At 49.7% G+C, this 12027-nt stretch overlaps 1 protein-coding gene across 1 annotated transcript; it reads left to right on the top strand.

The window, feature by feature from the left end:
* Nucleotides 1–6542: 6542 nt before the first annotated feature.
* On the top strand, nucleotides 6543–10538 carry LOC119309424 (thiol protease aleurain). Its single transcript, XM_037585428.1, has 8 exons — nucleotides 6543–6805; nucleotides 6931–7052; nucleotides 7141–7259; nucleotides 7925–7998; nucleotides 9328–9592; nucleotides 9693–9824; nucleotides 9975–10110; nucleotides 10210–10538. Exons 1-8 carry the CDS (start codon nucleotides 6609–6611, stop codon nucleotides 10248–10250), a joined length of 1086 nt encoding a protein of 361 aa, XP_037441325.1. The 5' UTR covers nucleotides 6543–6608; the 3' UTR covers nucleotides 10251–10538.
* Nucleotides 10539–12027: the final 1489 nt, after the last annotated feature.

The following is a 12027-nucleotide window of genomic DNA, read 5'->3' as shown; positions in this document are numbered from 1 at the left end:
ATACCCGGTAGAATCGCTTCGCGGGAGAGGAAAAATGCTCATGCCCAGGTTCTGCCTCGAGACTGTGGTGCTTCATCCCGAAAGTATTCTCCTTGTTTTTTTAGGGCAAATGGCTTCATATAGCAGAAGGAGGGCATATGTGGGCCCCACAAGACATCAGGGCGCACCCTGGGGGTGCGCACGCCTTCTTGTTTTGTGGACAGCAGGTGGGCCCCCTCCAGTAGTTCTTCGTTCCAACATTTTTTATATATTCAATAAAAAAATCTTCGTGAAGTTTCAGGTCACTTGGAACACCCTAGAATAGCTATCTCTGTTGTAGCTTTTTTAAGTCCGGAATTCCAGCTGCTAGCAATTTCCCTTTTCATATAGAACTTGCAAATTAATAGAGAATAGACATTAGAGTTGCATCATGAAGTGAAATAATGACCAAAAACATTAAAAATAATAGTAGAAAAACATTATGCAAAATGAACATATCAGTCACCCACCCAAACCAACGCCACCTTCTATTCCTTTCCCATCACCGGCTTTCTGCTCTCACCAGCGAGCACATTCAAACAAACTCGTTGGTGAGAATTGGACCTACCTCGAAGTTTGACGCAATTGCACCATGGATTATCAAAACAGGACGACGTGTCATGCATGTGGAGAGGAAGAGGCAGGTGAAATGCGAGCGCGGCGAGACAGTGAGAGGAGCCGTTCCAAAATCCATCGGATAATAGAAACCACCTCATCACCCCACGTCGATCACGCGCCATCCTTGAAACCAACAGTTGTCGTCGACTCGCGGCAGCGGCGAGATTCGTGCGAGGGATCCAACGCTTCGGCTCACGCCACACCGGAAAAGCCAGGAGTGAATGTCAGCTATAAAACATTTTCATAAATCTCATTGCTCTTGTAAACTGGAGTATATTTTTAAGGAAACGTTGTAACTACCAAATGAATATATAATAAAACCTATCAAGTACGGTTGTCTCGTTCCGTGGTGCGCAGCGGCTATGTTATCCCTACGGAGCCTGGCCCGCCTGGTAGGATATTTTAGGTGCTCTTCCCTGTCACGAAAGGGCACTGACGTTGAGTTGCACGTAAACAAATTCAGTCCACGAATGCTGACGCTCCACGATGGCAACACTGGCGTGGATTCCTCACCATCATCCTCTATCATCGCAGCAGTCGTCGTCGCCGAGAGATACCGTGACGTTGACGCTCGACCGAGCACACCGGCGGCCGGCTACGTGTACCCTCCAGACGCCGTCCGCCGGCAAGCTCCTATGAAAAGCAAGCTCGAGCCGCACCTCCCATGCATGATTCTGTTGCCCCGCCACACTGGCAGAATACCGTACGAATACGTTACAGAATCCTCCGAGCTCTGAACTCCCGGCGCTGCTCGTCGGTGACGTTCTGGTACTCTAGTGGTAGTGTCCAAGACGGGTCGCTTTCTGCTGCCGTTGTCACCATTCTGACGGCATCACCGGACCAATCACGCACCGATCCGTCCCAGCAAAATATCGTCTCCCCCACGAATGTCTTGGCCGAGGCAGAGAGTGAAAATGGCCAATCAGCTCAGCTTCCCCGAGCTCACTCATTGGCCGCGTCGTCACCCCTGGCGTCATCGTGTTGGAAAATGCCCCCAGTACTCGGATGAGTCAGCCATATCTCGCTTCCAGATCACTTATATTACTCATCAGAATTAGATTCGCCCGACAAAACACAAGAATCCTTGACAGTACACTCCTCCAAACGTAGCCATTCACTTTGCTGATGTTTCATACTCTCGGGATTTTCCATGTTAATTTGGTGTTCAAGGAAAGTTATAAAGATTAGGAGTACCTAACATGCACATGTGTTACCCGCAAAATATATATATTGAAAGTTTATAAAGACTTCTAGTTATACTGAAAGTGCAAAAGTAGTACAGAGCACTGTAGAAGTAATAAAAATTACAACAAGGTTCTGAGACCACACATCAACCACGGATCTCGCCGGAGCAAGTTGGAGGCGCGCCGTTGCCGTCGCCGCTCCATAACCGGAGCCAACATCCTTGTAAAGACGACCATGGCGACCGGGAAGTCTCCAATCTTCAGCCTGAAAAGACCAGCACCCCAGGGGAGCCACCATCGCCGAAGAACTTCGACATAACCCAAAGATCCAACCCCACGAACATAACAACACCCAACCCTTGCGCCTCCGATGGGGAGCTCGTCAGTGTAGCGACGAAGAGGGAGGGGATGATATTCACATGGCAAGGTCGACGCGCCACCTCGCCGACCCGCCTGAGGAGCAAAAACTCGCGAGGAGCAAAATCTCCCCTCACACCGGCGCAACGGCAGATGGAGAAGGGAGCCAAATCATCGGCCGATCCATAGATCGGCGCACGAAACACGCCTCCACATGCTAGCACCACCAGCGCCGACAAGGGAAGGGAAGAACGTCGGACTTAATATTCCAGAACGGCGACGAACTCCTCACCAAATCAACGCCGTCGGGACATACTCCTACCCTATCTACACATCGGGAGCGTCGTAACGGGATCCCCACCTCCTTCCGCCGCAGGAGCAAGCGGAGGACGCAGGGATCTGCGCCCTCACCGGCTGGATTAGGGAAACTCTGTGGTTGCCCCCTTTTAGCCCCTCTCTCTACTGTAGCAAGAAAACCCTGTTAACTCTCGACCACCGTATATGCACATGTGTTAGAATCAAGTAATGACGTTTCCTTTCCGTGGCATGAGGGGCCGCTAGGGCGAAGAACTCATCCCCTTCAGGTCCACCTGGGATTTGCTATCCTTTGTCTGCCGCTTTGACAGTTAGTGCGGGGAGAGAAACCCTAGTGCATCGGCTCCAGCTAGTAGTTTAGATTAGAATTTTTTTGTAGTCCTCACAGGGGTGATGCTCTGGTGAATGGCGTTGCTTCATCTTTGAGCTGGTCTTCTGGGCTTCGATATTTCTTGACTTTGTCCGTCAAGACAAAGCTCAGACGTAGATCTAGCAGTTGCAGGAGATCTTGTGCCAAACGCTTTAGATCGAATCAAGAGTTCAACAACGTCAACAGTCTGTCACCTTATCTCTTCATCCTGGTGGCAGATGTGTTACAAAGACTGTGTTGTTTGTACTATCAAAATGGGACCCTGCAGCATCCGCTTGGCACAGATCGTTTCTTCCCGGTGCTGCAGTACGCGGACGACACATTGATCATCTTCAAGGGGGATCTCGAGCAAGCCATGATTATCAAGGACATCCTTTCGGCCTTCTCAGGTTTGACAATCAATTTTCACAAGAGCACGTTAGTGCCTGTCTCTGTGGATGCAACCATGGCCTCTGAGATCGCTCATTTGCTTGGCTGCCCTATCTCCTCCACCCCATGCACGTATCTTGGACTGCCCATGTCACTGAATAAGATCACACATGGGATGTTGATGCCAGTTATTCACAAAGTTGACCGTAGGCTCTCGGGCTGGTTGGCCACTTTCTTATCTCTTGGAGGGAGGCTCACGCTCGTCAACTTTGTGCTCGCCGGCATACCTAGCTACTTTATGTCCTCCTTTCCATGGCCTAAGGAGTCGCGTGCTTTTCTTTGGCATGGCAAGAACAGAGTTAAGGGGGGCCAGTGCCTTGTAGCTTGGGACAAGGTCATTCTCCACCAACAAAATGGAGGCCTGGGTGTGAGAAATCTGCAAGCCCATAACCAGGAAATGCTATGCAAGTTCCTTTCCAAGATCCTGCAGCACTCTGACACTCTTTGCTATCAGTGGTTTGCTCTGCAGTATTCCTAGTCAGCTATACCTCTTGGGGCTTCCAGCAGAGATACTGCCATGTGACGTGGTTTCAAGGATTATATCCCCAAGGTCATAAACTCCTCACAGCGCATTTTGGGCTCGGGCAAGCTCATATATATCCTTCTGGCACGATCATTGGGTTGACGCAGGCAGGCTCTTCTTGCTGCTACCTGTTCTATACTCCTTTGCCAGGAACCGCTGGTGCTTAGTTAGCTCACAGTTCTCGGATGACACTTGGTCAGTGCAACTCCACCCCAATCTTTCCCACTCTGCTGAGCGCGAGCTCCTACTGCTGCAGCATCTCATTGCTTCTCTAACTCCTGATGGGTCGTGCGAGGACGTGTGTACTCCCTCATTTTTTGATAAGCATCTCACCACGGGCTACTTCTACCGACTACTGACCTTCTATGGTGTTTCTTGTGCCCTCCATGGTTTGGTCTGGGACGCATTGATCCCCTTGAAGCACAAAACTTTACTCTGATTAGATTTTTGGGGCCGGCTAAACACCAGAAACAACATGATCAAGAAGCATTGGACGACCGTTGCTGCAAGCTCCGGTTGTGATCTATGTCCAGCAGTGGAATCGGTTCATCATATAATGCAGCACTGCAGGGCGGCATCTGCACTATGGCATCACCTGCGCCTGGCATCGTTGGCTGGCAGGTCGCCTGATATACTTTCCTTCGTCCAACAAGCTGCTGCTCATCTACAGTTCAAGTGCAAATGGAACATGGCTTTTGCTGCATGTGCCATCACTCTCTGGCATGCACGAAACGATCGTGTTTTCAACTCACGTTCATGGACAAACTCTTACGTAACGAAAAAGGGTTCCCCCCCGCTTTGTATTCCAAAGCAACCAACACCGATACAGGATTGCTAGGGCGAACAACACAACAAGCCAAAAAGAAAAAGAAGAAGAAGCAAATGCCAACAATGGCAGCTCGACAAGCGCGGATGACCCTCCACCGCTACGCCCACCAAAGACAAACCACTACAACCCAAGGCTCCGAACCACAGCGAACAAAACAACACCTCCAAGAAGGAAAGCGACGCCGACGACGCTACTGTCGGGACATGTCCTAGGGTTTCCCCGGCACGCGGAGGGAGGTGGGGGATGGATATCACCGACACCCTTCATGAAGGAATGGTGGCACCCGTAGGTGTCACCGCATCGGAGCCGAAGACCGGCAAAGATTTCTCCCGTACTCCAATCCCCACCGCCCAACGGACCGGAGCCGATCAGCCAAACCGCCGACCACCACCATGCGCATCGCGGTTGCGTCGCCACCCACGCCGCCTCACTGCGAACACCCACACGAGGCCAAGAGGACCGGAAAGAAGCGCCCTGTAGAGGGAGAAGCAGCACCAAAGCCGAACGGGAGGGAACCACCTCCACCGCCGTCGTGCGGGAGGATAGAGCCTCCGGCATCGTCACGGTAGCCGTCCGGACGCGGCAGAAGGGCATGCCAGGCCACCCCTGGCCCGGCCAGGCCCGAAATGGGCCCGCTAAGCCCCGACGCCACGCTGCAGCAAGCCGGCGATGGCGTCGCCAGCACCCTGCCGCTCATCGCCGCTCCCCCGCCTCCCGGAAGCCACGAAGCAGACCCACCCCGCCGCCAGCCCGCCCAGGCCCAGATGGGGCCCGAAGGGCCCAGATCTGGGCCGAGCGGGCGCCGCCAGACCGCGCCGCCGCGTCGCCCCGCCGCCAACGACGACGCCGCCGACCAGAAGTCCGCCCCTGCTCGCGCCAGGAGCCCCCGCCACCGCGCTGGACCGTCGCCGCCTAGAAGCACCACCCGGGGTCGCCCCTTCCCGCGCCGGTGGACACCCGAGAGGGGAAAGGCAGGGGGCCGCCGCCACCAGCGTCGCCCGGGCCAGGCCCGCAGCGGGCGCCGGCGACGGCGGCAGGGAGGAAGGGGAAGGGGGAGTTGCGCGCGGGAGGAGGCTGGACGCGAACGGCCGCCCGCGGGGGCGACGAGGTCGCGGGAGGGGAAAGGGGAGGAGCTCTGGAGGAGGATTTGGGCCGAACATAGTTTTTTTCTTCTAAAACACGGGCCCACAGACTCTTACGTAAGATACTATGCTGCAGATTTGATCCGTCTTTGGTGCTGCAGGACCAGGAAGCAACAAGATAAGGAGGACCTCATGTTTTGGGGTAATCTTGTAGCAACATAGTCACATAGTTTGCCTCTTGTTGTTTTTCTCATGCATGCCCCAACCCCTCTCTTATATCAGCTTTGACGGTTCTTCTTGTGGTTTTGCACTAAAGTGCACCCCACAAGCTTCATGTAAGTGTACATTGTTCCTCAGGCTACGGCCTGTTTTGAAATATAAAGACGGCCCGGAGCCTCCTTTCTTTTTCAAAAAAAAAACGTCGACAATAGCTCCAGCTCCAAGACATTGGTTCCTAGGAACATGTGTATGAATAGTTCTTGACTATCATCGACAAAGTTAGATCGGCTCCAGTAGAAGAGCAGTGACAAACTGGTCTAGGTCTCGATGCAATTTTATTATGTTAAGTATTTTGTATTACCGTGAATTTTTTATAATATATTGGTCCTATTAAAATAAACATGCACATGTGTTACCGCGGCGCTGGATATTTGGCCTTGAAGATTCAGACAAAGAATAATCCTCACTAGAGTAGGAGTAGATTATACTTACTGCAGATCACAAATATCCTCAGCGTACAGCATTTCGAGAGTCTCAAACAAGTGGTCAAGCGTGCCCCGGTACGCTTCCCGATATAAAACCCCCGGCACCGGGACGCGAGCTCCCTACTGGCCTGCCCCTCCTGCCCAACCCAGTAAACTACTGCCACCCATCCGCCGGCGAAATGGCCCACGGCCGCATCCTCCCCCTGGCGCTCGCCGTCCTGGCCACGGCCGCCGTGGCCGTCGCCTCCTCCTCCTTCACCGACTCCAACCCGATCCGGCCCGTCACCGAGCGCGCCGCCTCGACGCTCGAGTCCACCGTCCTCGCCGCGCTCGGCCGCACCCGCCACGCTCTCCGCTTCGCGCGCTTCGCCGTCAGGTCCGTGCCACGCACCCCCAATCCCCCGCCCGTCGACTCTCCGTCTGCTCGGCTGCTCGGCCGCCGCCTTCCCCCACCCCATGACAGCTGACATCCCGGTGGGTTCATTCGATCCGTTTTCGCAGGTACGGCAAGAGCTACGAGAGCGCGGCGGAGGTGCGGAGGCGGTTCCGGATCTTCTCCGAGAGCCTCGAGGAGGTGCGCTCCACCAACCGGAAGGGCCTCTCCTACCGCCTCGGCATCAACCGTACGATCCCGACCATCCTCTGATCCCCGCCGTCCCCTTCCGGCCCCGCCGGGTCCTCAAAACGCTCGTCGCTTTTGCTGTCCCGCAGGCTTCTCGGACATGAGCTGGGAGGAGTTCCAGGCGACCCGGCTCGGCGCGGCGCAGACCTGCTCGGCGACGCTCGCCGGCAACCACCTGATGCGGGACGCCGCCGCGCTCCCGGAGACCGTAAGTTTCACGTTTACTGTTTACTTACTCGTCACAGAAATGAGAAATCCCATCAAGGCATACCCTGTATGAACTGTTGCTAGCGTAGCTGCGTGCCCTGTATTGTATCGTCAGTAACGGTTGCTGAGACGAGCAGGGCCCCGTGGTTTAGAAAGTTTCAGATATCATACTCTGTTTGAAAATCAGGAGAAAAAAAATCCACCTTGACTAATTTGCGTTTCAAACCAGCTAGCTGTCGAGCTTTCTGCTTTGCCTGAATTGCTGCAGAATTTGCTGGTCGCTGTATTTACTCAGCAGGGCCAACATGTGCTAATTATTGTCCTCGGGACTTTGATGTCCCCCCGACAAGGAAGGCCGTGTTAGCTGTTTCTTCCACGGTCCCAGCACATGATGTAGTTAAAAGCTTACTACTACTTTTATGTACACAAATCAGCCAATGAACCTTCTTGCTGATCGCCAGTTTTTAAGGATTGCGGCACAATATTCTTTCCATTTATAAGTAGTAGTATGGTTGTGCTAAGACTGTATAGCATAGACTATATCCTGTTGTAGCCGTTGACGCTTAATTTGCAAGTATTGTGTCGCTTGATCCAGCAAGCAGAGTTGGTGTACGTACCAATCGACTCCATTAATGTGTGGAGTAACTGATGTTTTCATTGCTGCAGAAAGACTGGAGGGAGGATGGGATCGTTAGCCCCGTAAAAGACCAGTCCCATTGCGGCTCCTGCTGGACGTTCAGGTAACTACTGAATTTCTGCAGTGCTGTTTTTTTTTTTTTTTACTTTCTTCGCGTGTGCCGTTGTATATATCAGTGATATATCTTTATCATCAATAACCAATGTGCCCAATACTGAAGCGTGCCCAAATCTGGTGTTTTTCAACTTAACACTCAAACTATATGATATCCGACAGGAAGTAAAATGGTCGATCTGATCCAGTTAACTGTCTGGGCCACAGACCAAAGAGACTTTAATTCAATCATCGCCCTGAATGTAATACTATGCGTGGATGCGCCTTCTAATAAAGTAGTAATATTAAAAACTACTCCATCTGATGGCCCAGGATGGGGACCGACAGATCGATCCGTTGCCCAAGTTAAAAATTGCTGGCTCTCAAGTGCAGTAGTTGAGTATACTTGAGATCTTTTTCATCAGACACAATCACCAATTATTTGGAAGTGTTCAACAATGGATTAAAATACTGCACGTGTGACACACTACTAAATAAATAATAGCCGAGTAGCTGATATGATTGTGTATATACTCCCAAACTATTGATTTCAGATCTCTTTCACTTGGTGTTTGGTGACCGGTAGCTATCTTGTGGGGCTTGTCCTGCCTCCTGTTCATTAATTCCACATCTAAATAGAAGTAATATATCTTTCAAATATGGTAATCCAGAATGCAATTCCATATGCTCTCAAGTTATAGTGCCAAATGAAGCTAGTAACGTATGCACCAGTGGAGGAACTTTAATTGCAGCAAAAGGATGTGAACTGCGCCCAATTATACACCACCACCCCGCGCGCAAAAAGAATCAATAATTTGGTCAACTGGCATACAGACAAGTATAGAACACAATCTTCAATAAGATTGCTTACCCAAGTCATATGAACACTTCGTGATCACGATAAAATGCAGTACTAATTTGATTAGTTCACTTTCACTGAAAAGTAACAAGAAGTTAAATTTGTTGATTAACAGGTTATCTGAATTTGTGGGATTGGGTGTGATTTAAGCATTTTAATAAACTTACCGTGTGACTTTTTATTCATTTTCTATACAACAGTACTAGTGTTAGCATCTATTGAGTAATCCTGAATGAAGTAGCCTAGCTACAAGTAAAATGACAGATATCGATATTACACTAATTATTCTGAAGTATTCTTATTTAGGCTCTATATTGTGAAAAAAATTGCTCCCTGGCATATTTCAAGCTTTGCAGTGTTTTATGTATTATCAATTGAGAAGATAGCTCATTTAGTAGAATCTTTCCTGAAAAGGAAAAGAAAGAAGAAAAGGGCTGTTCAACAAACAAACCAATTGAATTCCTATACTTATTCTTGCAGCACTACTGGTGCACTTGAGGCAGCATATACTCAGGCCACTGGAAAGAACATCTCTCTTTCTGAGCAACAGCTGGTTGACTGTGCCGGTGGATTCAATAATTTCGGGTGCAGTGGAGGCCTTCCATCCCAGGCATTTGAGTACATCAAGTACAATGGAGGGATCGACACCGAGGAGTCCTACCCTTACAAGGGTGTCAATGGCGTCTGCCATTACAAGGCTGAAAATGCCGTAGTTCAGGTTTTGGACTCAGTTAACATCACACTGGTAAGGAAGAGGAACCTCGCTCTAATTTCAGTTGATGTTAATAATTTATAATCAAGTAACCTAAGCTTTAATTCATGCTGATCTTTTTGTTGCTGGTAAGAATGCTGAGGACGAACTGAAAAACGCCGTCGGGTTGGTTCGCCCAGTGAGTGTTGCCTTTGAGGTGATCGACGGTTTCAGGCAGTACAAGAGCGGAGTTTACACTAGCGACCATTGTGGTACTACACCTGATGTGAGTACTACTAAACCATAGGCCATCCAAAGATGATTTTATTATGAGCTATTTATTTTCAGTCTTCAGTTAATGTGCTTCCTATCTCTTGTATCACTACACTCTTCTACTACTTTGTTCTGAAAATGCAAGTTGTGCTCAAATTGCTAGGACGTGAACCACGCCGTCTTGGCGGTCGGGTACGGTGTGGAGAACGGCGTCCCGTATTGGCTCATCAAGAACTCGTGGGGCGCCGACTGGGGTGAAAATGGTTACTTCAAGATGGAAATGGGCAAGAACATGTGTGGTGAGTACCATTCCGTGTGCACTTCCATCTTGCTTTTGCTCTTCAGGGCATAGCGAACTCGTGACGTGATACTGACTCGACTTGCTGGAAATGATGCAGCTGTTGCTACCTGCGCCTCCTACCCCATCGTGGCGGCATGAAGAGGCGCCAAATCGGCGAGTCCAGTCTCGATTCGCTGGACATGAATAACGTGTTTTCAGCCCGAACAAGAACATGAAGATTGGGGTATACAGGAACTGAAACTTTGCTGTGAATATAAAACCACAAGAACTACGGTTGCAGTGAGCCCCGTGCGCGTACTCTTCCTCTGTATGGTTGTATGGCTATATATGTAGGTGATCCAGCAATTTATTGGGGTTTCACATGTATGTATACGACATTTTATTTCCAGCACAAATAAAATGGCCCACTCATAGTTCACCTAGGCATCATCTTACTGTCGATATCAGCAGGAAATTGGGCACCACGCATGCATCCTGCTGTATACTTAGGTTCCGTTTACACGATTTCGAAATAAAAGAAATAGAAAAGGTAAAGGATTAGGATGCCCTATCCACTTCAGTCCTTAGGAAATTTCCATGAGGCCTCACCTAATGGCAAGAATCGTTAGAAACTAGTCTAATACGGACACAATTCTGAGAAATCTAGTACCTCCAATCCTATGAAACAAATGTCATGCATAGGAAAAAAAAACGAGGGTAAGAATCCTATAAAGAACATGCAAATTGAATGAGCCCTTGCTTGGAAAAGCTTTCCATAAGCCCACCGAACGATTGGTGGTTCCATTCGCTCGCGCGCGACTCACTCTTCTTTTCTTCTTCCATGAAGCGTGAGTCTCTTCTTGATCCTGAACCAACGATGGTCTCATCGCAGGCTTGCGACATCTCCATGCGGCTTGTCCCCCCTTCGCTTAGGTGGGAGCTCGTTGCGCTTTGCCATCGTAGATGAGCTCGTGTTGGAGTTCCAAATGAAAATTATCCATGTTACCTCGGTTGTTTGTGATGTGATGTAAGTCAAATCGAGATTTCCCCCATTGCTTCATGTTCCAGCATGCTACAAGAGTGTATGATGTTTGTTGTGTATCCACGAGTGACATGTTGCAAATATTTTGAATGTATGCTTCAAGGTGATTTTCTTATATTGCAGATGTTTTTTTGTCATCGGTGTTTTTTTTTACAGAATTTGCAACGGGCATTATAACACATTTTTAACGTTTTGCTGCAACAAGTCGGATTTGTAAGATATGGGGCATGTTTGAATGCTAGCACACTTTTCGCGTTTACCTGGAGTCTGGCTCAGTGAACCTTGTTTCAAAGTACGTAGTCTTTGGGTCACGTTCTACATCATTTTTGGTTACCTGCAAAATCTTCGCCCGCATCCTCTCTCGCAGTGTAAATTGCACTACAAAGAGTCCGCATCCGAGGAAACGGCCGATTCAGACACTCCCCTGGAGCCTGATTGTTCACAGAGCCTAGCTGAGGGGTGGTTTGAGCTTCCTGTCGTGCAAGCCCATGCAAAGCGTGCGGGTAAGCAAACAACCAAATATTGCCCCCCTAGAACATGTATGAGCCGCGTGCAAGCTACCAAAGAGGCCCATGAAGAAATATTCATTGCGTGGGCACGTTTAAAATGTTGCGACACATTTGTCGAATTGGACGGTAGTAAGGGAATGTTGCAAGCGATGTTGCATGCAAACGTTTGATGTCGCGATAATTATAGGCCACAGATTTGGCACTTAAAATGTCTCTGATAGTGAGGCGGCTAGGTTTACAGGATTTGGCACAAACTCTCCATACTATTTGCCTGTGTAGTATCTGAAATTGAGTACAGTTCATCATGTTTCCCGGGAAAGATAGCAAGAAAGGGACGGAGTGTGTGTGTGTTTGCAATTGCAATGTGAAAATTGTGAACACGAAT

The sequence above is a fragment of the Triticum dicoccoides genome, chromosome 5B, assembly GCF_002162155.2.
Source record: "Triticum dicoccoides isolate Atlit2015 ecotype Zavitan chromosome 5B, WEW_v2.0, whole genome shotgun sequence".
Lineage (NCBI taxonomy): Eukaryota > Viridiplantae > Streptophyta > Magnoliopsida > Poales > Poaceae > Triticum > Triticum dicoccoides.
This window is presented reverse-complemented; position numbering and strand designations above follow the sequence as displayed.